This window comes from Ornithodoros turicata, chromosome 2 (genome assembly GCF_037126465.1).
Source record: "Ornithodoros turicata isolate Travis chromosome 2, ASM3712646v1, whole genome shotgun sequence".
In the NCBI taxonomy this organism is placed as follows: Eukaryota; Metazoa; Arthropoda; class Arachnida; order Ixodida; family Argasidae; genus Ornithodoros; species Ornithodoros turicata.
In genome coordinates, this window is record NC_088202.1 from 40,167,583 (window position 1) to 40,194,986 (window position 27,404).

Below are 27,404 nucleotides of genomic sequence, written 5' to 3' on the forward strand. Positions count from 1 at the left end.
ATATAGTCATATATAGTCAAATGGCCATACTCTTAGACAAATTTAGAGGAAGTTTGTACTGTTTGTACACCAAGAGATCATATACACCACAACATATACATAGAACACCAGAGAAGGGATATCTTTCTTCAATATGTCACAATTGCTCTCAGAAGTGAATCAATGGCAAAAGTTCAATTTCCTTAATTTTCACACAAGCCATTGGTAAAATCACAATTTGCCGCATCCAACACAATAGGTGCAGTGTCATACCTTTCGTATGTTGTAAAAGTCTCTATGAGGAACAGCTTTCTGTGCTGCCAGTTCTCTCAATTCATTTAGCAAGACATGAAGTTGAAACTTTGAAGATAGATAGCTGAGCCGTCTGTAGCAGAAAGATTTCCTGCACAAGAATTTGCAGTAAAATACATGCTACACACATGCAACAATGGCAAGGGAATAGAGAAGGTGTACTCACAGTGGCCCATCTGCTATCATGGCACACATGAGGTTCAGGTCATTAATGAACTGAGATAGGTTAATATATGGGTAATCAGCTGGCTTTTCATTCTTAAGATCTTCTTCGGTTCTGTAGACGTGCACTACACCATTATACATCTTTAAGATGCACTTCATGTCTTCAAGTATTTCACAATTCCAGGGTTCTGTTACAGTTGGCACAGAATAAAATGGGTGGTCTGTAAACAAAGAATAGGTGGTGAGGGATTAACTACAAGTACTTTTTTTTACTAACAGCACTCTGATACAATCCTGTTAATAGGAACAGTGATGCTACTTTTCACAACTATGCTATTTCAATAAAGCTCAGTGAAGCCCTCTTGTAATGACAATGAGCTAATGCCAATATCACAATTTCACGTCTGTTTCATCAGCTACTTATCCTGACATGAGAACTAAACAGAAAGACTGAAATTGAAAACAGTAAAAAGAAAACGCTCTGCTTTCTTACAGTGATCAGAATTTTCCAGGAAGGCTAAGACATGCCCAAACTGAAGCCGAATTATTTCACGTATATTGTGCATGTAAAAACAAAATGAAAAGAAAGGGCTGACGTACATTCCAATGGTTATTTCACTGAAAGAATCCAGTGTTTACTGCAGGATTCAAGATCAAGACCAGCAATTGTGTAGTGACAGGTCACATGAGCCCCACCTCATGAAAAAGTGTCTAGAACAGCTATTGCAGACAAACTGTGCACAAGTTTTCAACATGGTAGCATACATAACAACCACGATGGCAAATGGGATGAAGCTCCTGTGACAGTGTTACATGCAATTGACTTCGTGTACCTCAAACATCCCATTAGTTTGGTTCTGTAAGATATTTTGCAAGATTTCTTGCAAAGAATTTGTTGTGAAATGCTTGGTGCCACATACACACTTTTCTTCAGTGATCTTCGGCTTGTCGTTCTTGTGTTTATGGAACTGTGTATGGCGATCTTTGTAGCTTGTACGACAATTACTACCCATAACAAGCATAGTTGGCATTCCTGCATACTGATTCTGCTGCATACAGTTATGAACAATGATGAATGATTGTGCTTATGATACTACTTGATAAGCTTAGTCTTAAACCCTTTTACTTCAGGGGAAACACTACGACACTGATATCTCAGCAAGATGGGAAAATACGTAGCTGACTGTGTTCCATGACATGCATGTTAAGTATTTTGAAAATCCAAGAAAACATAAGCCAAAAAGTTGTTGTAAATAAAACTACTTGCTGTTACTGTTAACTGCTGTTTACAGTTACTGCTAAAACTGTTTTGCTACATTAGCAAAATAGTTATTAGTCTAAAGTACCTTAAAATGCACAAGGGGTGTTCCATTAATTATAAGCACAGGTATGATGCAATACAGTGGTAATGCTGTAATGTTACACATGGATTGTAGCTTCCTTCCATATCATAAATATGAGTAACATAGCAGTTTGGTCTCATTCGGTTCTGTGTCATACTGCACTGAACTTAGCAAGGTGGCACTGTTGTAGGCAAATAACAGCATCAAGTATGACTGTGCAGTGATTGAATTTTTTAATGGGGAAGGAAAAAAATTGCCAGTATTTACGAGCCCATGAAAAATGTGTTGCGTGCTTGCTTATAGGTGTGTTAAGTGCATCGAGCTCCATGGGACTAGGATGAAAAATATAAGTATAGGTATCCAATAACTTATTTCTGTGTTAGGAGCAGAGCTTATTAAACGCCCACTCACCCCCTCACACATGTGCAGAAATTACAAGTTATTAAGCATAAATAGGTAACTAGCAATCCATCAAACACCTTTCTTGAGTTGCACAGTATATGTTCACTCACATGGGACACTACAGTATCACTGAATGTTAGTAACACTAAAAAACTTTATCAAGTCCTCACCAAAGCTTAAAGGATCTGAGATTAAATTGCCCCGCAGTAAAAGGGAAAATAAGTGTCACACGAAGAAAAGGAGAGGGCACCTTTCTTCAAAAAGAGGGATCAAAATGCAGGAAAGCTTCAGGAACAACTAACCTACATAGGAGATGTAACAAAGTCCAATGGGGCCATTACTACACATGCAAAATTTCAACTTAGTACCTTTACTTTTATGCTGTTTGGCTGCGTCCTTCTTTGGACCTTCAAGAAGCAAACCAGCGTGTCACACAAAAAAGCCAGCAAAACAAAAAGTACCAAAGTAGAATATATATATATCAGCCAAAAGATAGTTGGGCAAAAAAGCAAAATGTGAAAAAAACGAGGTTACACTGGGGCCAAAGAAATGACATACATGCACTGAGACAGATGGCATAATTTCAAATGCATCATTTTCACAGTTCCATAAGATACATGTCACACATTGCTACAGCAGATAAAAAAGTGCAGAAGTCACAGAGTCTAACTTTGACAATACGCCATTATTTTCTCTTCTGTGGGGAGAAAGATAAATACAGTAAAACCCGCGGATAGCGATATCCCTCGTGAAACGATGGTTCATGATTTTACCGTCAAAATATACATTGTTTCTATGGGGAAACGACCCGCGTACAGCGATGGAAACCGCGGTTCCGAGTACTCGTATAACGATGTTGCATGCTGTCCCATGCGCATAACCTCGCCGCAATTTTCGCCGCGATAAGATACCGTAGAATCTCGATTACACAAATCTCACGGGGTAGCGGAAAAAATTCGTATCGTCCGAAATTCACATCAAAAGAATTAAACCAAAATAAAAATTGAGGCAAGAAAATAGACAGCGACTGTTCATTTTCCAATACTGTCAGTGAAAGAGGTAGGTGGTAATGCTTTTGTGTCTCCGTATTTGGCCAATGCTGCTCAAATTCGCGAGATGATTCAAAAGGCCTAGCACGTGCTTTCCACCCGCGAGTCGCGCGACAGGGTTCTAAAGCGAGCTTCTCCTAAAGCACACAGGTGTTAGGTGAAGCCGACTTGCGGAATGGTGACGTGTAGTGTTGCCAGAAGTTGTCCTAATATGTTCCCTGGTTCCCTCCACGAGTTCTGGTCGCTGTTTCCCCAAGCCAGTGCAATGTCACACAGCTTCAAGTTTTTTTGTTTTTTTTAGCATCCGTTTCTTTTTCTTTTGCTACACGCGGGGTGGCGCGCGACTTTCGGGGACGCGCTATTTAGGTCAGCCCCCGTTTAACGATGTACCCCGTATAACGATGGAATTCGCGATTACCGTCAATATCGTTACACGCGGGTTTCACTGTAATTCATTCGGATTGTAGACACAATGACTAGTCAATGAAGACACGAAGACATGATTTGACTATGTCATTTGAAGTGCCAAAAATAATGTGCAGCAAGCTCAACTGAAATCTTCTCAGGAGGAGGCAGATCCTGTTCTAGTATTGGAGATAAGTAAACTGCTATAATCTCCTGAGTGGCAGTTTTATCAGCTGTCAGGATACAATACACTCAGATGAGCAGAACTCATCTGTGTTACATTACTTTGTGGGGGACACAGAGTGAAGAGGAAATTGTGTCTGCTCACTCTAACACCTCCACTCTTGAAGACGTGTTGAAATATAATTCGTATAAGACAGAGGAACATAAAAATTAGATTTTTTTATTTTCCCTGGCTGGCACCACACATGCAGTACCCACTGCTTTATCTTTTGCACTGCTACTATCTGACCTGACCAAAAAATTCAGTGTGGTCATACAAATGAACCCAGAAAAACAAGCAGTGAAACTGGTATTTCACACACCATAATCATTGACTTCTTCAAAAGAAGCTGTTACGTGTGACTGGTCCCTTTTGTCTCTCTTGACTCTGAGGTTGTTCCTTTCATCATGATAATTCAGATTATTTTAGCATATAAATAACCTTATTTCTCTGCATCTTTGTTGGATTGGTTCCCCCTTAATGCGAGACCTTGTGCAGCAACTAGCGTGCGGAGCTCTGCGTGGTGTTGCGTATGCACAGAAGGAACACGACAGTCACGTGTCACTCCCTTTGCCTTGACACGTCAATACACCTCCAAAGATCTAACCACCGCACGACCCCATTCTCTTTGCTTCCTACTGGCACCAGTTGCATAACATTTTGAACAACGACAACATACACAATAATCGGACAGTACGATCAACAGCAAGAGCAGTACTTTCTGGTCCTGTTAACATAAGTTTATGTGAAACACATCATCGAGACATAATACTATGCTCGCAAATACCTGCAGAGTTTAGAACTTCGTCTGGAGTCTCTGGCTCTACTGGATGTTTTCCTTTTAATGGAGCGAGGAACCTTTTCGTTACTCTGGGAAAGCTCTGTTGAGAAGTCTCCATGTACTTTTCTCTGAGTCTCAGTGCTGACACAAGTAGCTTTGATGCCTGGTGAAGATCTTCAATAGGTACCTATGAAGAGAGCAGCTCAAATGATTCAAACGAAATGTAGTTGTGCAGCAACGAAGAGAAATCACTGGAACACACACTGCACAATTCAAGTACAAAACGTTCAAGTGTGTCTACCTTTTACAGTGACATACAGGGTGTTTATTTTTACCCTTTACAGATTTTTTATTAAAAAAGCTATGAGAACAGCATAAATGTCGTTTTGCGGTTGAGTTATACAGCAAGGCAGACATCCTCTTGAAGAAAGTATTCAACTACAAAATGACTAATTACCTAAAAAGCAAAAGCGAAATAGCGAGAATGAGAAACTATTCTCGTTGAAAGCCATTCCATGTTCAAAAAATCCCGAAACACGCGAGTGCGTTAAAATATCCAGCCCCGAATTTTGACATGCAAATGAGCTGAAACCGCAGCGACAGGAAACGAAGTGAGCACAGCGCTCATTTGACGTCAGAGGGCCACGTGATTTGGAGCGATGGAGATGATTAGAGTGCCGATCTGATGACCAGATAAACCACTTTCCCGTTCAGAAAAGCCTCCGTCTTGGAGGGTGACGTGCTCCAGAGACGCGGTTTTTTCAGCTTCGGCTCATTTGCATGCTGAAACTTAGCGATGGATATTTCACGGCACGTGCTCTTTTCTGGATTTTTAAAAGGTAGAACGGCTTTCAACGAGGATCGTCTCCCGTTCCGCTATCTCACTTTTGCGAGAAATTCCCTGATTAAAGAGTTAATTAATGAATTTTATATAATTAGTCATGTTGTAGTTGCATACTCCTTTTCAGAGGATGTCCGCCTGGCCATATAACTCAGCTGCGAAAACGACACCTATGTTGTTCTCATAGCTTTATTTAAAAAATCTGTAATGGGTAAAAATAAATACCCTATGTTTTTCCTCTCCACTTTCCCCATTAATGCGTTACAGTCCTTTAGCTAGATTTTATTAGGTTTCCCTCTATAACTGAGTCAATATCATTACCATGTATAATAGTCCTTCTAAAGCATCACATTTTATGTGTTGCAGAAGGATTCTGACATAATATGACATCAGCTTACTCCTGAAGTGTCTTCACCACTTATGGCAACTCTCTGGAAGTGTGGTACGAAGTCCAGGTCATTCAGCTTCGTCCAATGCATTTCCATCTCTGTCAGGTCACCATCGTAATAGCTTTTGCGTTCTTCAAGCTCTTTCTGAGCTCTGCAAAAAAATGCACCATCATCATCAGCTGTTAGCAAGCTTTGATTGCCCTCGCACAAGACACACAATTTCTGTAGCACTTTGCATAGACAACCACCATGGTTTTCGAGATTTGACAATAAAAACACATTCATAACTACCACTGCTTCGGTGCTAAATATGCAGACAGCCAGAAAAAGGGCACAAACATTTGTAACAGGTCTATTTGGTAACAATACATCCATAACACTGGGTAATAAATACTGTTGTTGAAGCAATCAGGTACCCATTATTCGTGGGATACACAAGGCATTAGAAAAGCTCCTTCTCACATCCTATTTTTCTTAAGCTTCCTCGCTGATTTCAACTTCTTCAAGTACACACATCAAGGAACATTTGAATAACAGTCACATCCCAACAAGCTCGCATATCAATTCACTATAACTTAGTACGGGGCAGCTAGAAACAATGAACCACATGTACTGCTCTACTGTAAAGGTTTGCATCGGTCATAGTGAAACTGCTGCAAAAGATAACGACTGAGTGTTAAGAAGAAGTAGACAGGACACCTGCACACTGACAACTGATGAAATTTAATCAACACACACTCTTATAAACAGATCCAGGCAGGTTATGCCTGCCCGAGTGTGTACAAACCAAAATGTTATCGCCTGAAGAAAGCAGGTGTATCCCGAAAGTCAGCGATTCTGTTGCAGTGTCGCTTGAACATGTACGTTTGCTGCAGTTTCACTATGAACACGTACCAAATCCCCCTATACGGATCCCCCTATACGGTCTGTTAATTGCGTGAATTGGGCCATCACAGTGAAACATAAACCAGTGAGAAGAATAAAATACTCCTTTGCCGCAGTAAGTTAGGTGGTCACAGGGATCATAACAGGACAAACAGACAATCACATGCCACACTCCTTCCACAAATTCAAGCATGAGCACACAGTGCTGAGCATAACGCTGCATGGATGCCAATATAAGAAAGAAGTTGCAGGCTAATCACCTGAGAGGGCTGCGACGGAGAAGCCCGTTTCTCTCTGATCTGCGGTATGTCTTGGACAGTCGATCAGAATACGTGACCACCCAAATGTTATCGGAACATAAAGTTCTGTACCTGTGATGATTGGTAATGTGGGTGTACGTGTAGTAATCGGCCTGCAACTTCTCAGCGTCGTCCGGCTCGTCCTGAAACTCGCAAATTGACATGCCGGCGCTCGATATGTTCTTTCTTTGTTCAGGCGACATGACGCCCTTGCGGGACGATGTCCGCAACCGTGAGAAGGACGGTCGGCCCCGCACAGACTCCCGAGAAGCGGATCGGCGCCCGGCAGCGGGGCCGCTCGGCAGGGACCCCGCCTTGCCGCCCTCCGGCTGCGCGGCACCATGATCCGCCATCGCCGGTTCGCGAGAATCGCTACACGTGACGGGTACGCGCTTGAGAAATGCACACATTGGCGCGTTCAGTCAACACGATGTGGCTGCTACGAAATGTCCGAAGCGCCTATGGCTCATATGTTTCCTCCCAAACGCTTGAGAGCCATAAGTTTCAATCCTGCAACGCCTAACAGCTACATGTATCAATGCCGGCGTAGGTGCACAGTAACTAAAGGGATCACTGCCCTATTAGCACAAAACGTTCCGTATAAGTCGAGGAAAGGTCTAGTCACGACCGCATTTTCATGTAGGAGACGTCTTCAATCTGGTCTACATAACGTTCCCGGCATAAGTTGACTCTTCCCCGACTCTTGAGGACGTGTTTGTGACCGTTGTGAAGATGTCTAAAAATGTCAGATACATATTTGAACACATATTTGAATGTAGAAAAAATTCAGCCCTGTCGATATCAATCGGGTATAGCTTTGCGGTGTATCTGCATCTTCTTTTTCTTCAACCTCAGCCCAACGCCTCCTCTATAAATGCCACCGTCAGCCACCGTCACCACACGTTTCATTTTCTGTTTCTAATAGCAGTATTGCAAGCAACACTGCCACGCGACCTTTCTTCCGTAATCGAAGACACCCCTTTTGCCCCACTCAACAGCGTACGCGTAGGGAGACCAGAGCATGGAGGGGATCTAATCCCTTGCAAAGGGAAAACACACATCGCTTGCCTTAGCAACTCCCGCAAACTCGATAGTCCTGCTCGCCTCTTAGGCAAAAAAGGTGGTGAGGTGTCTAAGTTTATTTCAATAACGCACACAAACAACACTGAAGTGGGAAATTGCTGGGAGTATTAACTCACCATCAACGCAACGTCTGTGTTTCTTACCGCTTTTGGTTTGAGACCGTCAGTAGGTCCATCGAAAGCAAACATACATCAGTGCGCAGAACAGAGATGGCGAAGACGTATTATAAACGAAAGTCGGTACGTCTTGCGAACGTGAACGGAAGATGTTTACAGGAGGTCTTCCTTTAGGATAAGTCTTCAACAGAGATGGCAAAGACATACTATAAACGGAAAATCTGTACGTCGTATAAGCGTACTATAAATTAGGGCTTCCAGACGTCGCGTTGACATCCTGGTCGTCTTCTATCCTAATTTGACCAAATAAAGATGTTTTTGCGACGTTTTGTGCTACTTGGGGATGGAGGGCATGGCTGCTTTCGTTACACCGTTCGCACACACGCCAATACAACGCCGATAATATGTTCTCTGTTATTGCTATAGTTATTGTTATGAACTTTATTCAGTGAACATGTACTGGACGGCTCTTCCTTCACCTCGTCTTCCGCTGACTCACCTTCGCATACAATGTTCCCTGCTTCTTAATACTAATTATTATTAGTAGTAGTATTACCAAAAAGAATTATATTAGTTACAATGTTGTCATATGGCTACAGTAAGCATCTACCAAACGCGATAAAGGAGACGTCAATTAGATTAGGTACCTTATCCTGCAGCTCCATTCACACCTACATCGCCTTCACCTACCATCGCCATCGCACCTTTCGCCTAGATGCCCTACATTAGAGTATAACGCTGCATCACACTGTCAGACGAAAGAGAAAAAAAATCGTATCTGACACACACACACACGCGCACACACACACACGCGCACACACACACGTTTGTTTCCAACCGTTTTGTTTCTGTTTCCGACTATGATAACTTCTTTAACATATCCCACATTTGCTCTGCAAGGAAAAGCAACAGGTTGACTTACTTGTCCTCTTTTTCTCTGGCATGCGTAAAAGAAGAGAGCAAAAGATCACATGGACGTATCTGTGGCTGATGGACATGCATTGCACATGAACCGACAAATTTTCGAAAGCACGATAACTAATTTACACGTTCTCGCTCGCAGGATGTCGCTGTCGCTAAACCACATCCGCACATTCCCACGGCCATGTGTAGCTTGAGCCCGTCTCACGTGCATCAACAGCGACGACACGGTAGCCGTGCTTCCAAACAGGATATCGTAAGCCACCGACTCTTAGACCATTCTTGTGCGACTGGCATGCTGTCATAGTGAGACTCAACGCTAAAGGATGCGCAAATCGGCAAACATTTACGCCTTTGGTTATAGCTTGCCTGTACAAACCATCCGAAAAATATAACAATTTATGTGTTGAGATCATCGAATGCAAGCAACGAACGGCAATAGCATGTTGGAATCATCTACGTTCCCTTGAGCACAGCCCGAGACACCTCGTGGCCGTCTAATTGGGTAGGGGAGGTAAAAGTAACGTTCGAACTGCAAGGGAATTGGAAGTAGAAAAATAGAGACTGTTGTTCGCACACTTGAATGACGCGAGCAGACGCGGATCTAGGGAGGGGGAAGGGGATATACCCCACAATTTTCTGTCATCACATATATAGTGCTTCAATTGACCTTAGGTCAATGTATGTTGAACACTATTCAAGACAAGACCCCCCCCCCCCCTCCCTCCGAAACATCCCGCATCCGACCCTGGATGTGAAATGGGACACGATATTGTCGCGGGTATATCGGATGTACTGCTTGCGACATACTTGTCTGAAATTTACAGCTCGCAGTTTATCCTGTCTGAAATCTCCAGGTGGTGCAAGATTGTTTATTCCAACTAAAAGACTCGTACAACCGTGCCCCCCCCCCCCCCAAACACAATAATGGTACAGCTACCTCAGGTGCGGTCAAGCAGACACGGCCTGCTATACCGTCGAATGAAGATTTCAGAGAAGCGTGTCGCAAGCAGTACATGTGCACGACAGTGCCGAATTTAAGGGCGGCAGACCGGGCGCATGCCTCAGGAGTCCCACCAAAAAAACGCCCCCCCCGTAATTTATTTTATTAACATGTTTTTTTTAAATCCTCATATATAAATCACTTATATCTAGTCAGAATTTCTACTCTCTTAAAAATGAGTTTCACCACATAGCACGCTCCTAGTCAACCATCATCCCGAATTCTTGCCCCTGATTTGTTGAAAACGGGAGGCGGAGCCTATTTTGTACCATTATGCACATCCTGCGAGACTGCCGAGCATACCATTCAGCGCGCGAAGGCCATCTCCCTCACTCCAGCGGGCATCCTCTACCCCGGTGGGTCTTCTGCCGAACGTTCCGCTAAAGCAAGAAACCTTATTCTCTTTCTGCAGACGACGGGTCTCGCTCAACGACCCCTCTAACACTTTGCTCTCTCCGACGAACTCATGCACCCTCTACGCATCTCCACCCTTCATCCTCAAACCTGCATCCGTGTTTTTTTTTTTTTTTCTTTTTTTGCTATAGTCGTGACGACGCCCACTTCTGTGTGGCCAACAACGGTGAGCCGATCCTGCCATTACCCCCCCCCCCCCTCTCATTTTTAAGAGTGTATACAGTATAACGTTTGTGCTACGTCACAATAAAAACAGCAACAATGGCACGTACTGTGCCGAATAGTATATCTCGACGTTATGGCAGAACAGCTACACGGTGGGAACCGCCGTTGTTTGCATTTGTCAATGGCGCCAGTATGTAGAAATGACCGAACTGGCATTTTTGACAACAGCGAGATAATAAATGAATCAAGTACCGCATATTGCAATTGATGATGTACACCAAAATGTGGTACGGGTAGGTCACGCTAAGCTTCCTTGCCCACTTCCATCCATACGCACCATGCACAGTAGGGGCCATGCAGATGAGCCTCAACAACGCGGTGCCCCGGGGGGACCGCCACCGTTGTAAATCCGGCACTGGCGCACAATACTGCGGTAAAGGTTCCAAAGCTTCTCTCGTTGTGCGATCTACACTATATCACCTTTCACTCTCTCAGCACATATACTCTTATTTTGTAAAGAGAACACTTATGTTTGACGTCGAGTGATTTTTGCTGTGAAGTGATCAAGTACAAGATGTCTACTGCATTTTCAAATATGTTCTACAACTTCGTTCAATTAGAGGGCAATACGGTACATAGTGGTGCTCGACAACAGAGATTTACATTTTTGACGCACAATGACGAACTCACCTGGTGTACAGCTGCTTCTGTATCACTTTCCGTGACTGGTGCAGTTCGATGGGAAAATGTGGCACCTCGTAGGGAGCAGATATCTCGTTGCCCATCACCTTGGCCTTCTCCCTGCAATGTTCGATGATTGTCTCCGCAGCTTCTTGGTACCCCTCGACCCCCGTCCCAGCCATTGGCTCCAGCATCATATCCGGGATGTCGAAGTCCGGTGACTTGCCGCACACCGGTGGGGATTCGCTCCCTGCGGTGCAGAGGTGAAATCATTTTGAGCGTCCCACCCAGGGTGTTTCCCCCCGGATGCTTGGCGAGTGTAATGGGCCATCCATCTGCACACTTGGACATGGTTGGTATGCCACTTTGCTTTAAATAGTTTCTTACTCTCCGTTTGCGAACAGAAAGACATTGACTGCCCACCGGCAGGCACGTCCTCCTTAATCGATGATGCCGCCGTGTACATGGAGAAGAAAACCACGTTCTCAATGAAGACTTCAAGGACGACTATACAGAACCTCATCGATCACTCCGTATCAACCTAGAAGTTATCCGCGAATTCCCACAAGGAGCGGGACATTTATGTTCCCGACAATATGAGTTCTTAGCCACCTGCATACAGCTGCTGAAAAACATACAAAAATGATGCGTCGCAAAAAAAAAAAAAAAAAAAAAGAAATACCCCGCCTAAAACGTTCACATCTAAAATTCAGAGGTCAGATGTCTATAGTCGTCTTTCTAATGCGAATTTGAAGTGCGGAAAAAAAATTACACTAGCTCGAGAGACTGGTCGCACCAATCCAACGTGCGTTTCTCCCTCTCACACTGGGGGTGACAGAAAGACGCGTCATTTAAGAAGCGCAATGAACAAAATAAATGAAAAAAATGGCGTTCCTTCGCGAATTTTTTGCGGGCGATCTATCGAACGGATTTTTGTTCTGAAAACGGCTACGATATCAGGTGACCGAAAGGAACAGATGTTCTCATTGGGACAACTTTGGAGCTTTTATAATTAAAAAGTTAATTAATGAAAGTTAATTAAGACATTGCCTTTAGACTTTGCTAATGCCCTGCTAGGGAGTGCCCTTTAGCATATGCTATATTGCAATTGATTTCATCTTGGAAAAAGTGTTATATATTGTTTTAAAAAATCTGTTCACACTTAGCGTGGACACCCTGTATATGGGGTGTCTTGAGCGGCGAGGCCGCCTCACGAGAATTGAAGTAGTTCGAAAAGCTCAAGTATGCTGTTTAGAAAGACGCCGGTAACTGCAACAACTTTTGCGATCGTCATGCTGGACCCCCCCCCCCCCCCCATATATCTTTTTTTTCTCGGATGTGCACGATTTGCGTGGGTCGGCCTGTGGCAGGTGGGGGGGGGGGGGCAAGCTCCCCCGTGGCTACGCCACTGGTCGTGACGTTGCCAGCCTAAGCGTGGCCGACTATACGGAACGCAGTTCCATCACCACCACCCTCTATACGCTCTACCACACCGGCACACTACACTGCGCTGCACGATAACGTCCGGCGGAATTCGTCATGCGCAGTGACTATCTAAAACGGCGATCCGGGTTGGGATCGCGGCACCGGCTGCAGTGCTCTTTGGGGCTTTTCACTGGGTTCCCACGAAGTCCCCGACGCCCCCGAGCAGCATGACGCCACACGTGTACATCTTCGCAAAGGCAAAATTTAAATCCGACGGTTTATGGTCGCGAACAACTTCGAATGTGGGATATGGTGCTCGGCCTTTGAAAATCGTTTGGCTTCTGTGTGCGTATTCTTGCAGTATTCTTAAGGCCAGTTCCCATATAGCGCTTTCCTACATAGCGCTAGAAAATTTCGCTATATTTTCCTCCTCGCCTTGCTGCGAACCGCTATAAAGCCACTCTTGTCGAAGTAGAGCTTCGGTCAACTTTTCTAGCGCTATAATGAGCGGTGAGTCTGTGTTAACCAATCGTGAGAGTCTTTCATCCGTGACGTCCATGAAGCTGGGGTGTGTTTTGCTTCGGATCACTCGAAGCAGCAATGCGATGACGACGACGTGAAATGGCCACGAGTTTCATCTACCCGTGCATCGCCAATTCATGGCTGTTTGGTTACTATAGTTCGGTATCGCGATCACAGCATCAAAAGTGTCATCCGCGTTCATGCTACGGATATCCGGCGTGGACGGTAAACAACCGCGGTGGTACCGGTGCATCACGTCGCAACGAGATATCCCATAAGTGCAGCAGGATAGCGCTCTGTGCTCAGTAGTATGTGAGAACGGCAACCGGAAAAACAGCGCCAGATTTTGAGCGCTATTTTCTAGCGCTATAAAGCGAAGCGCTGTATGTGGGAACTGGCTTTTACAGTATTTTCACTACGGCTTTGGTAACGCATATATCCAGTCTCAGACTCAATCTCAACAGCTTCTCACACATGCACTGCCAAGGCTATTGAGGTTGAGTCTGAGACTCGTACTAAACTTTTATGCAAACAGGCCCTGGTGAGTAGAGCAGGACCCATACGTTGACACAAAGCGGTCGTGATATTTTGATATTGCAGTTATTCCAATGATGCATGGACTGCATTACCCCCTCCCCCCCCCCCCCATGCTTTATTACGATCATATAAGTTGCCTAAACAGATTTTACTAAATAATGCAAAGGTTTAAGCCTGGTTTATGCTTACCTGGTTTTCGCTGTGTCGAATATCATTAGTCTGAGAGGACTCCGACAGATGATATCATCGCTTCATAAATGAATTTTCCGAGCACCGAAGACCATCGATATGACAGCGAAGCGTAATATACTAGCAGGTCACACCGTATAGTAAACTGATAGAAGCACGGAGGGTTCTGGATTAAATTTTAAGCTGCCTCTTGACAGCTGGAGATGGATATATGCCTGCTATACTAATGCGCCATCCTTCAAGCTATGCGCGTTTTCCTCCCATGAAAGGAGGGAGATGCCACGATATCCCATCGCTAAGAGACAACGCTTTAAAATCCCAGCAAATGTTCAAAATCCTAGATTTCTAAATTAAAGCTGTAACATCAAGAATGGCGGAATGATATTGTCGAATAATACGCATTACTGACAAACCTCGCAGTATATGGTGTATGTGTCTGGGGGGGGATATGTTTATTGAAAAAAAAAAAAAAACGAGGAAAGGTTAGTCAGGCATAGACCGACTTGCTATTCCTTTCATGAAAAGAAAACGAAAAAAGGAAAGAAAACGAAAAGAAAGAAAACGAAAGAAAAAGGAAGGAAAAGAAGGAAACAAAAGAATGAAAACGAAAAAAAAGGAAAGGAAACTAAAAGAAGAAAGAAAACAGAAAAAATGAAGGAAAACGAAAAAACGGAAAGGAAACGGAAACAAAAAAGAGAAAAAAGAAACACGCACATACACACGGACAGATACACAAAAGGGCCTTAGACGCTGGTCGAGACTCGAGAGGCCGGTGGCACGAAGAAAGCTCAAGAGGGCAGTTGTAACTGCCCCCTGGTTGTGCAGGACCGGGCCGAGAAGGGTGGCCAAAGAGACGTTCGGGTAGCCAAGTTGTCGCAAGTGGCGTTGGAGGACAAGCCTTTGTGAGAGGTACCGGTTACAGGATAGGAGGCAGTGCTCGACGTCGGCTTCCACACAACAAGTTGCGCAGTTGGGAGAGTTCGTCTGGCGCATTTTATACAGGAGTGAGGGTGCCCGTGCAACATTCATTCGAAGACGGTGGAGGAGTGATTCTTCAGCTCTATTGCAGCGGCAGGCAATAGTAAAGTCCTGCAGGGGTCTATGAGACGTACGAAATGATGATATGAGGTAGAGTCCGCTCGGAACTGCCGGGTACGGACACAGCGCCGCCGGCGAATGTGCAGGAAGCAGACAGAGATCGTTAGTGGCAGAGGGGTGGCAGGGAGAGCTCTGGTAGATGTTGCGTCTCTTGCTATTGTGTCTGCAGGGGTGTTACCAAGAAGGCCTACGTGTCCCGGGATCCACTGAAGCGTCACAGAATGACCAGTTGCCGCGAGTGGTATCAGAGCTTGCAGTATGAGCGTGTGGAGAGTGCATATGGTGCTGGGGCGAAACGAGAGCAGCAGATTCAGTGAAGCCTTGCTGTCAGTCAGAACAACTCACTGTGCAGCCAGCAGACCGAGCAGGTGCTGTAGAACCGACAGGTGCTTCCATAGAAGACATTGGGTATGGGAGGACAAAGGCTTGCTGAAAGTCACTATCAGGGATATAAAATGCAGCACCCGAGCTGTCTGCCGTGACTGAGCCGTCCGTGTATACCTGGCGATGGTTCTGATACGTGGAGTGCAGAAAATGGAGAGCGAGTTGTAGGGCTACAGGTGCGGGAGTGTCACGCTTGCGCTGAAGACCGGGGATGGTGGAGCAGATATCAGGATATGGTGTGATTTTATAAGTCGTTGTCGTGAATATAAAAGCCAGGTTTTTGGCGACCGTTTAGCGTTAGGCTTATCATGGCGGCCACATCAGAACAGCAGAAATGGTTGGACTTTGGTTAGGTTAGTTTGTTTTTTGACAGTTCACCACGCGGTTGGGGGACTCCCCACAGCTGGGCACGCACGCAACGCTACGCTAGCGCCGTTTGGGATTTTGAACATTTGGGATTTGAAACGGTGGTTCTTAAAGGTCGACATTTCGGGACATCACCAAAGGAAGCTCTAAATGCGAAGTATTTCGCTATTCAACCGATTAGATTAGCTAAAAAGTGGAGGTGTTAGGCCCAGTTTCACCAACGATGGTTAACGTTGAACAGAGATCAAGGGTTGCTAAAACTTGAAGTTACTGACACTCAATTCCTTTTTACAAACGTTAGTTGGTGACGCATGATGAATGTTTCAGTGACAATAACTCTCTTTAGGCCCGGTTTCACCAACGCCGACTTACGTTTGAAACGAGATCAACTAATAAAGGGAGCAATTCTCACTTAAGTTGTAACTATTGTCACTCGTTTGTAACAAAAAAGATCTCAGTGTTAACTTAAAGTTTTAGCAACCCTTGATCTCGGTTTAGAGTTAACGGTGAAACTGTGCCTTGGTGAAGCAGAGTTAAACGTCAGAGTCAGGTTAAGGGACCGTTGATGTCGGTTCAAATGTTAATCGGCGTTGGTGAAACCGCGCGGGCTTTAGTCTTTGTACGCTATGCAAGAGGGTCAACAGTAGTCTGCGCAACTTCACAGGTTCTCTCTTACCCCACGACCTCACTTATCCTTCTCCCAAATAAGGGGGCAGCGTCCCAGCGTGAGACGCACGTGGCCTTTCCTGCGAAGGGCATTTTGGAAGTGAAAGCTACGAGAGCCACCTTATTGCTGGTCCATGGGTGGACTTTGTCAAGTGGTCTTCCACACTTAACCTCACCCCATGCACAGAGACACACAGTCATAGTCAGCCCCTTGAAATTTCTTAGATTGCCCAATACAGATCGACTACCAATTACACCCACAAGCATGTATTCATATACACGTACCCCCTCCCCTCACCCCATGGGCGCCGCCAGGATTTTGGCCAGGGGGTGGGGGCCAGGACAGAGTGCTTGCCATTCTGGCCGAATTTTTACGCCCGCAACTGCATTGTATTGGCTCAGAAACCCTACGTGTCTGAAAATCGTGTGTGTGTGTGTGGGGGGGGGGGGGGGGTCAACGATCCCTTTTGCCCCTCCGTGACAGCGCCCATGCCCCCCTGGAAGCTTGGTTCCCCCAGAGGTCGATTTCTGGTGACATTATTGGTCATAGTGTATTCACCATTCGGCCACTGTTCGAAAAATATTCGACGAGTGCTGCCTGCTTTACTTACTAAACATAGTTTTCGAATTTTTCGCGTCCCCCCCCCCCCCCCTCTCTTCCTTCCACTGTGTGCAACAGTGTTTACGTGAACAGCATGACGTCAAACATTCCTGCTGGTGTAATGTGTTTTCACGGTCGTCCCACATTCCGTTCCTGGAGGGATTTCACCTGGATATGCGCCAACTCGACGGCAGAGGGCCAAGCCCCGCAATTAGTCGCACGACATAAACGACACTTGGCTTCGAAGAGACACTTCACGGATTGCTTCACAGATACAGATTTCTATTTCATTTATTTTTTGTAATTCCGTGTTAGCGCCGCGAAGCAACTGTGGCTATGAGCGGCGTACAGACGTGGACAGATGGAGAGAGGACAGCAGGAAGGCGTCGGGGACAGGAGTGTTAGTATGCCTCCTGGGCAGACTTTTGTCTGGAAGGTCTGTCGCAAAACCCAGGGAAAACTTCAGACAGCACAGCGCCGGAGGTAGGATTCGAACCCCCGTCTTCAGCACGACCTTGGCTACCACTAACTAGCGGACGCGCAGCTGGTGTAAATCATACTGACGCCACATCAACGATGATCTGTTAAAATCACGGAGCTGCGAGACCTCACTGGACCCTGGTAATGCAATATCTCACGTGACAGTTCTCAAGGGGCAGCACGAGAGCTGCAAGAGGCCCCCAAGCGGTGAGAATATCCTTCGTATACTAAGACGTCACTGCTCCGCTATTTAAACGCAGTCAGAATTGGAACGCCACTGTATAGGCAACACATTCAGCAGCCAAGAAATACTCAGCTCCACGTGACCACCTACAGAAACCTCTCCCTCAGCACGCCTCGCACTTGTTTCAGGCGCACAACCCATACATCAGTGTCTCCACATTGTTTCCACCTGGCTCTCCGGTGCTGCATTTTGAACGTGTGCCAATGTACATCTCATGTTGGTATACTCGCAGAAAGACATTGACACAAGGAGATCGTTGACCCGCAGTTCCTCTAGTACTCAGCATCGACATCTTGGCCTGTGGTGCAACTGTATACTTTACTTTAAGTACATTTCGAATTGTGTACTATGTACAGCCTTATCGGACTTTCCCGTCAAGTACTGGGGAACCAAACTGGGGGAGGATCTATTTATTTCCACAGGAAAGGTCAGCCAGAATGAACGGCTTGCTATTCCTTATTAAATGATTCGTTAGTGCGGGACTGCACTGCAAACTGGGACTGCAGGCGAAATTCATGAAATACGGAGAAATGATTTCTGTGTTTTGAAAGAGCGTTTTGCGAAAAATTCCATCGTTGACAGGCTAGAAATGTTGGCAAGTTACATACTGACAACCATGAGCGTTCCCAGGATTTTTTCTAAGTGGGGCAAAGTGCTTCCGGCGGGGGCGGGTGGAAGGGCAAGGTGCCCCCCCCCCCCTCTTTTTCTGCAGGCGGACGTTGCGGACTGTGCGGGTGTTATGACACTGTGATAGGCAGCAATATCATTTATTATCTTCCAATACATGATTCTAGTGCATTTTTAAATTGTTTTCACCGTTGGCAGTTAGTAACCATTCTATTTCACAAGGTGTGATTGGCTTTTACGTGTTACGTGATTAAGTAAGTAAGAGATTGAAAGGCGCACACGCTTTTGATTTTTGCATTCTATCATTTTGAAATGGTCACATATAAACTACATTTCTGTAAATGATAAAGCCACATAAAAATTCTTCTCATAAAAATTAATCATAAAAATATAATCATAAAATCATAAAAATGATTTGTATTGCGCTTTCCATACATTTGCGTACTGAAATTACATTGGCAACGTACTTGATAAGTACTATGAAGTACTTTCCCTGTACTTTACTTGAAGAGCATCTGCAGTGTGGTACTCTGTACTATACTTAAAGTACTACTTACGCTAGGTACTTGGTACTTTAAGTACAATTTGGAGGCACTTTGCCCATCACAGTCGGCAGCAAATAAAAGTGCTCGGTAATCGGGTGCAACAGCGGGCCAGAAGGAGGTGTGAGAGATCGCCACTCCTGCAAACCAATTTTCTCAGAAAAAAATGCCCGAACGAAATATTTTGCGCAACGGCTAAGCTTCTGGATGCAGTATACGTTCATGTTACGCGGTAAAGAAGTTTTTTTTTTTTTGATTGGGTGTTAGCGCCGCGAAGCAACAGTGGCTATGAGCGGCGTACAGATGTGGACAGATGGAGAGAGGACCGCAGGAAGGAGCGGGGGACAGGGGGATTAGTATGCGTCCTGGGCCGACTTCAGGGGGAACTGTGCCGACATTCGTCTGGAAAGTCTTCGGAAAACCCAGGGAAAACCTCAGACAGCACAGCCGGCGGTAGGATTCGAACCCACCACCTCCCAGTCTTCAGCACGACCTTGGTTACCACCAACGAGCGGACGCCTTAGCCCACTCGGCCATGCCGCTGGTGCGGTAAAGAAGTGTCCTCCGTTCTCCTTTTATGCATCATTTCTGCGTACCGTGAACGTTGTTGTCGGCTCACAAAATGAAGAGGGGTGGTGGTAGTGCTGAAAGGGCTCGCCGTTGTCGCCCTAACAGAGGTGGGCAACATCACGACTGACGCCCTGGGGGAATGTGCGTCCTGGGCCGACTTCTAAGGGAACTGTGCCAACATATGTCTGAAAGCGTCTGAGGAAAACCCAGGAAAATGAAGCGCACACAACGTTTCGACAACGTAACATCCAATAGCCAAGTCAGCGTCTCATATTCCCAGTTATCTGAGCTGCTCGAAACCCGGAATCACTATCCTGAAACATGCGACCTGAGAACCGCAATGACCCCGGAAGGACACTTGATTCCGATCTTCTATGGAACTCAGTCTGCATCCCTTCTGCTAGCTGCCACCAACGTCGCGAGGAAATTCATTCTTGGCAGCGTGAGACCGCAACACACCTTCTGTTATCAGCTGTCATGCAATCAGCAGAAATCGGCGCCGACGTAGCGACTGTGTACAAGTATGTTTCTTGTCAGCGACGGAAATCGTCACATAGAAGCAAAACTTACTTCAAACGCCGCGGGTTCTTCAAATATTCAAGGCCGTACCCCGCAGAGGGGCTCGGGCAAAAATAAGTCATAGGAGCCTTATTTTAGCATCACGGAAGAAAACTGCACGCGCCAATTCCCTTTTTACGTCAAACTTTCAACTTCCTCTATATTAGAAGACATTCGAAAGCTGTCGACGCCATTCTCACGCATCATATTCGACCTGCGGCAGATAGCAAATGTCGTCGAGCGTAACTGTAAATGGAGTCCGACATACCGGAAGGTATTATATATACCAACTACAATCTCTACGATCGATTTTATCGATATTAATATTAATACAACCATTGTACGACTTCTATTTCTGCTATATCGGCTAACGCTAACAGTATTTCGGCAAATGAGAGCCCAGCTGATGTGCGCAGTAACGTTCTGAAGTGACAACACAGGCACTGGCACTATTGACTAGGAGGCAATTATGCAGAAAAAAGGAAATTTTCCTTTCATATATTAATTTCTTTCGATGTTCTCACGCAGCTTTACGCCATATTCTGGAACCACGGCGAAAATATCTAAGGCGCAACAACTTTTTCTCCACGTCTCCAACGTCGTGAACAAGAGACACTAGTAACACGGTAATTTAAAAAAAAAATATTAAAAGAAAGAAAGAAAGTGTACCGAGAGAGCTCTGCCAAACACCACCTAGATAAAGAAAGCCTATGCTTACTCGTCGACGTGACGTAACAACTAAGAGTCAGGCAAGTTGTGTAGCGAATCAGAAACGTAGAGTAAGGAAAGGAAGCTTTAATGACGGGCACTAGCCGTTCGGGTCCTGTGTCCCAGATCCAAATCTCTCTCGTTTCCACGAGCCCGTGACGGCGCGGACGAGATCGCTTTGCAAGCGTCGTCTTCCGCTACACTTGGAATGCAGGTTCACGTGGATGTAAATAACTGTCTTTCGCGTTTATCTGGGACAACTTGGGACGAAGCGCCGCGACTCCTTTAATTCGCAAGAGATCCGGAATAGTGCATACATCGTGATGCACTGATACGGGACCTGCAAATCGAGGGGCGCGCAAGACATGGAGGATAATGACGACGAATACACATGGGACAGTTTGGTTTTGCCATGTAATTGGCCAGCCATCTGGAGCAGGGTGTGTGTGGTGGAGGTCATGCGTCCTGGCCCTACTTCACGGGGAACTGTATGACACCCAGAGAGCACAGACGGCAGTGGAATTCGCACTCAGCTCATTTCCCAGTCTCGGAGAGGTCTGACAAGTTCACTTATGAGCATGCTCATTCATGCTCACTCATGCTCAATGTGGTGAATGAGTTGAGCATTGGTGAGCAAACGGAGAGCTGTAGCGGGCGCTACGCAGATCAGCCTGACGAGTACCACTTAGTGGATCCCTCTCCCGCTATCATCCTAACCTAGCCCATTAAGTCCTTCTCGATATCCTGAAGAGTTACAATGGCAGCACAACACCATGGGCGATGGGCATTCTCATGGGTGTATCTCGAAATAAAGTGATCGAAATCCCCGTTGCAAAATAAACTACTGTAAATGAATGTTATCTGACTGCAAAATGCACAGTCGCAGAAACTGCCAACGGCGAACTTAGACTAACCTAATATAAACTAACAAACATGCTGCTCCGTCGTGTCCGCCCTGCTAAGCCTAACGGTCGCTAAAATGTCGCTTTCGCTCGTTAAAACGACTTTAACAGACAATCGAAGAACCGTCAATTTGAGCGGTTAAATAGTGATGGCGTGTTTTTAAACAGGGTATGCAGCAATGCGGTAGGTATCGCCCCTGATGATGAAACTCCCCATTCATCATCTCCTAATGAGGTTGTTGTCGTCCTTGTTTCGAGATCGGGGATTTCGCAACTGGGAATATCGAGGTCCTCCCCATTCGGGTGGTCAAAGCGCCTGCTGCTGCTAAACGGAGGAACGTGGTATACTTGACAAAAGTTTACACTCATGAGCATGTACGCTCACTCATGCTCAATATGATGAATGAGTTCAGCATGAGTGAGCAAAGGGAGAGCTGAGCAGCGAGTGAGTGAGTGAGCAGGAGCTGAGCTGGAGATGAGTGAGCATGGATGAGCAAAGAGTCGCAAGTGCCTACCTCTTGCTCTGGTGGGTAATCTTCTTTAAGAATTGGCTCGCATGCAGTTCACCCGGTTTGGGTTGCGGATAGGTGAACTATTGCTTTTTATGTGTCTCCCTCGCTGGAGAAGCGATTATACGCTTGAGGAAACATACTGGCCTTTCGTTGTCATTCGGTAATTATTTATCATTTTTAGCAAAATGTCGTGGAATTTGTCCAATAGTATTTGTTTTCTCAACATGATCATTTATACGGTTCATGTTTTCAGTAAACAGTTATTCAGTATTTTTTCCGAGTGCAAGTTGCTTCAAAGCTTCATATCTGCGTTCCAAGGTACCCTCTTTCTTTCGTCCAACCACGGTCCATGTTCCCTTTTGCAGGAACGCAAAATCGTAATCCGCCACGTACACTTAGCGGCACTTCAACCTTTTTATGCCGTCATCCTAGAAAAGGTGTGTATTCTGATAGATACGAATGCACAACTGCAGTAAGAAAGGAGCAAAAACGACTCCTCGAAATATCGTTCCTGCACGTCGCACCACCGGTCCTATCAGCTGCGCAGTGAACAAATCCTACGCAAGAACACGAGAAGTCACCAGCGTACGTCATCACTTTAAAAGGCACTCCAACATGCGAAATCGTTCAGCAGAAAACAATATAACCTGACAAATTTACCCGTCGTGGAACACCCGAACCGGTCGCGTCATCGTTAACGTTAACGCTAAGAACAAAGCGCTACGCAGTTTGTTTCCTTGCAAGCAAACACATGTGCGGTCACACACGCGAGCGCGAACGCAGATGGGAGCAACAATGTTTTGTCTACATGTCAGGTACATACCGCCACAGGGATCCTTCGTCGTCTGCGGCATGTTGGGCGCAACGAACTGCTCGCACTGATACCGGACTGCGACTGACGGGATTGAAATGAGCCGAGCACGGGCAGCACGCCAACAGCCTACCGCGAGTGACGCGCCCCAGCCGCGGCGACGAAGGGAAGGCCACGGGCGTTTTGCAACTTCTCCAAGGCGAGCTGATTAATCATGCGCAATGCAATAACCGCCGCTCTGACCGCTACAATGGTCACTTGTCTGGACATGTTCCCGCTCTTCGGCGATGTCGCTGCGCTGATGACCGATGTCATTTTTGCGTCTCGGCGGTTGAAGGACCTCGATATTCCCGGTCGCGAAATCCCCGATCTCGAAATTCACGTTCTCGAAATAAGGAAAAATTTAATGACAGTGCACGGGCGATATTTACAGAATGCAGTGAGACCCGAGAATAAGGAAACTCAATGAGAATGCTCGATTGTTTCGAAATATGATATGCAGTGTTTAAAAACATCACCATCTAACCACTCAAATTCACGGGTTGATTTTCGATGTCTGACCGAGTCGCTTTAGCGAACGAAGGCCACATTTTAGCGGCCGTTAGACTCAGCAGGGCAGACACGACGAAACACCCCGTGTTTGCATTTGTATGTCAGGTCAGTCTATTGGCAGTTTCCCGCGCGCGACTGTCGCATCGGAGGGCTCTACCGGGTTAACCCTGGGGGTAGCAGATCATATCCTCCAAACGCCCATTTCCACAGACGTCCCAAATCAATCCAAAAGCTCATTTCCTCCGAAAAAATATTCGGAGGTTCTGGGTTTTCGGTTGATCTGCACACGCGGGTGGCAGTGACCCATATCCCCCAAATGCTCTTTTCATCCAAGCGCCCAGAACAACCGAAAGCGGGATACTTCAAAGGACATGCTTCCACCGTTTAACAGGGAGAGGAGGAAGGGTGAGCGATTCCCAAGTATGCGGGAATCCGATGTACAGCTCGAAGCAGAGTTAACTGGAACGCCACTTCGACTGGCGGAACTAAACTCGGGGAGAGAGCAACCCTAGCGGCTCTTACGAGAAATAAAGGCAAATCATGTTTCGACTGTCCCACTGCTGCTGTGGAGGTGTTCGCCTTGCCATGAGCTGTTGACTCGGCATTGCCCTTAGCTGTGGTTATCATCGCGATGTTTGTTTGTGTTTGCGGCGATTATGTGAAGGTGTATGCCGGCTGATATCGCACAGATACGATGCCTTTACATTGATACACGCGAAGGTGGTCGCGTTCGCTCAGTGGGACATTTACAGATTTGTGATAAAACAAATGAGGATGCACGGAGTCTAGTGGAAAATTTATTGGAGTTGCTTTGCGTGTATCAATGAGATAACAGCATCGCATCCGCGTGGTATCGGCCAGCATACACCCAAGCAGCACAATGTACCGAAAGTCGAGTACAATAGGGGTGGACGGTATATGTGTCTTATCAATGTTCTTTAGTTTCACGAGTCTGTTCAAGGCCTTCCACCTACCCGTCCACCCCTATTGTACTCAACTTTCAGTACATTGTGCTGCTTGGGCACCTTTACATAATCGTCTCAAACTCAAACAAACGTCGCGATGATAACCACCGTGGAAAGTAATGCCGCGTCAACAACTCATGCAAAGGCGGATACCCTCGCAGCACAATGGCGAATTCGGGTGGTCATTTGATGGCACCTTTTTTTCTTTTTTGCCAGCTCCCGAGCAGTCAAGCAACCTTGCATGTTCGCGTGGCACTTTCCGTGCGCCCGGAATTTGCCAGCTAGCACTTTTTTCGTCCGGTCTCGAAACGATCGAGCAGCGGGTTGCCCAACTATATCCGGTGTCGTCAAATCCGCACTGCAACGGCGGCGAGTGGCCTCATTGGCCCGCACGTCGAAGTTCACGTGATTTAGCAGACGACGGAACCCGAAGACGGGCGACCGCGATGCCCCTAGCGTGATCCAAGTGTACGAACTCTGCCCTGATTCAAAAGGGATGAGGCGAGCCCGATCCTGATCCTAAAACCGCCAGATCCCTGGCACTCACGTTCGGGTGGCAACTGTCACGTGATCCAGCTCCGGAGCCGACCTAGCAATTTCCGAGCGCTAGGCCGTGTTTTCATAAAATGACCACCCTCCCTAGTCCGCAATAAGTAGGACAGTGGAAACATTATTTCCCTTTATTTCTCCTAAGCGCCGCTAGGGTGGTTCTCTTCCCGATTCGGTGGTCGAAGTGGCGTTCCAGTTAACTCTGCTTCGAGCTGTACGTCCTGCAACTCAACAGAGAGGGTCACGTGGGTGCCTGGCTGCTGCTCATCCGGTGCTCGAAATGTTCTGTAGCATGGTGTATGTGGTCCGTTGACTTGCACAGCTCCCTTTGTTCCCCTGGTTACTAATAATTCTTAGAGATGTAACAAATATGACTAATATAAAAATAAGAGCTGATGCACGAGATCTATATTAAAGAAGCTTGAGCGTGGTTGGATAGAAATGACACGACACGCGGTGTGTACAAATGAGATCGCGTTCAAGAAGTGATCTGAACAGAGAAATATTCCGAAAATGAATTTTATTGGTATGCACGTTGCTGACGGGAGAAGCACTATCTTCAGAAGGTCATGGAGGTCCGCGTCATGAGTCACGGGAAAAGAGCATGGTGGGAGTGGTATGTTCTGTAGCTGGAACATATAGCGAGACGGTGGAAAACACACAAACCTTAAGCGCCTTCTGTCGAGATTGACAGTTCAGACGATATGTTGGTTTCATGCATTCATGCTGTTTGCAAGCTTTTTCTAGGGATTGTTTCAGCCCGTTAATAGTGTGTTTTCTGAACGTCTGAACTGTATTAACAGAAAGCATACAAGAAAAGTAAAGGAGGAGGTCCTTTTTGTAACCTTTTTCGAGACCTGTGAAGTGGGCGCTTTGTTATTATTCGCTTTCCACTATGATGACCTACACAGTGCCTGGACCCCAGTCACTCATATGGAAAATATCTCTGTTCTGATCGGATCACTTCTTGAACGCGATCGACATCAATAATACCTTTCCTTTGCAAACTTCACTTCTGAGTCAGTCGCAGGATTGGATTCCTGCACACCCAAGAACCGCTCACCCTTCCTCCTCTCCCTGACAAGCAGGGGAATCGTGTCCTTTCAAGTATCCCGCTTTCGGTGGTTCTGGGCGCTCGGATGAAAAGAGCATTTGGGTGATATGGGTCATTGCCACCCGCGTGCCCAGATCAACCGAAAGCCCAGAACCTCCGAACATTTTTTTGGATCAAATGAGCTTTTTGTTGATTTGGGACGTCGGTGGAAATGGGCATTTGGAGGATATGGGGCCTAACCCTACCTGGGATGTCTGTGGAGCACAATACTGGGTGTCGTCCCTAGACGAGGTCGGCAATCAACGGCGAAACACAGCAGTGGCGCGCTCGCTGAGTTCAGCCGGCCCAATGCGTTGACTCGATCTAGTGCACCATACGTTGACTGTGCTTCGCGCTTCATCCGACGGCAGCTTACTTCGTTTTCTTACGTACTTGCTCCACGCTAACGTTTCAAGTCGCATCTGAGCGTAAAAACGGCGTTCGCTCGTAACAGCAGGAACGGAAACATCTCCCGCTACATGAAAATCAATAACGTCTCGTAGTGAACGCACTGTCCGCCTACCAGCTATAACGTTTGAGCCTATTTTGTTTGTTCTCCGATGTACCTTAATAAGACAGGATCTCAGGATCATATTCCCTGTCGCTCATCTCAGAAAGGTGGGGCGGCCGAAAGAACGCACCACGGCGTGACATATGGGTTCAGAAACTGGTTTCGTCAGGCACGTGAAAATTTTGTAAAAGACTTGTCGCACTTCGAAAACTATGCTGTAATCGCATACTTTATTCTCACAGTTTGTTGTACAGGTAACTAATCTGAACTACTGCAGTACAAGCAGGTGAAATGGTGGTGGTGAAAGAGCTCGCCGTTGTCGGTCTCACAAAGGTGAGCAACGTTACGACTAACGCTCTGGGGGAATGTGCTTCCTGGGCCGACTTCCAAGGGAACTGTGCCGACATATGTCTGACAGTGTCTGAGGGAAAACCCAGCAAAAACACCTGATAGCACAGCCGGCTCCGAGATCCGAACCCGGGTACCTCCCAGTCTCAACGTGACATGGCCAGTACGCTAACCACTGAGCCACGCGA

At 46.2% G+C, this 27,404-nt stretch overlaps 1 protein-coding gene across 9 annotated transcripts in view; it reads right to left on the reverse strand.

Moving 5' to 3' along the window:
* The window catches only part of LOC135385316 (AMP deaminase 2-like), a 51,954-nt gene that overhangs the window by 14,997 nt on the left and 9,553 nt on the right, over positions 1-27,404 (reverse strand). For 2 of the 9 annotated variants that reach the window (XM_064614564.1, XM_064614561.1), the window contains exons 1-6: positions 7,146-7,471; positions 5,899-6,040; positions 4,666-4,846; positions 2,570-2,608; positions 458-677; positions 253-382 (exon numbers count right to left, since the gene is read on the reverse strand). In XM_064614564.1, the coding sequence (XP_064470634.1) occupies positions 253-382; positions 458-677; positions 2,570-2,608; positions 4,666-4,846; positions 5,899-6,040; positions 7,146-7,426 (993 nt within the window). In that variant the 5' untranslated portion in view covers positions 7,427-7,471. Of the gene's footprint in view, positions 1-252; positions 383-457; positions 678-2,569; positions 2,609-4,665; positions 4,847-5,898; positions 6,041-7,034; positions 7,120-7,145; positions 7,472-11,465; positions 11,707-23,210; positions 23,340-27,404 lie in introns of those variants that run through there. The other 7 variants (XM_064614567.1, XM_064614565.1, XM_064614566.1 and 4 more) reach the window with 6 other exon arrangements.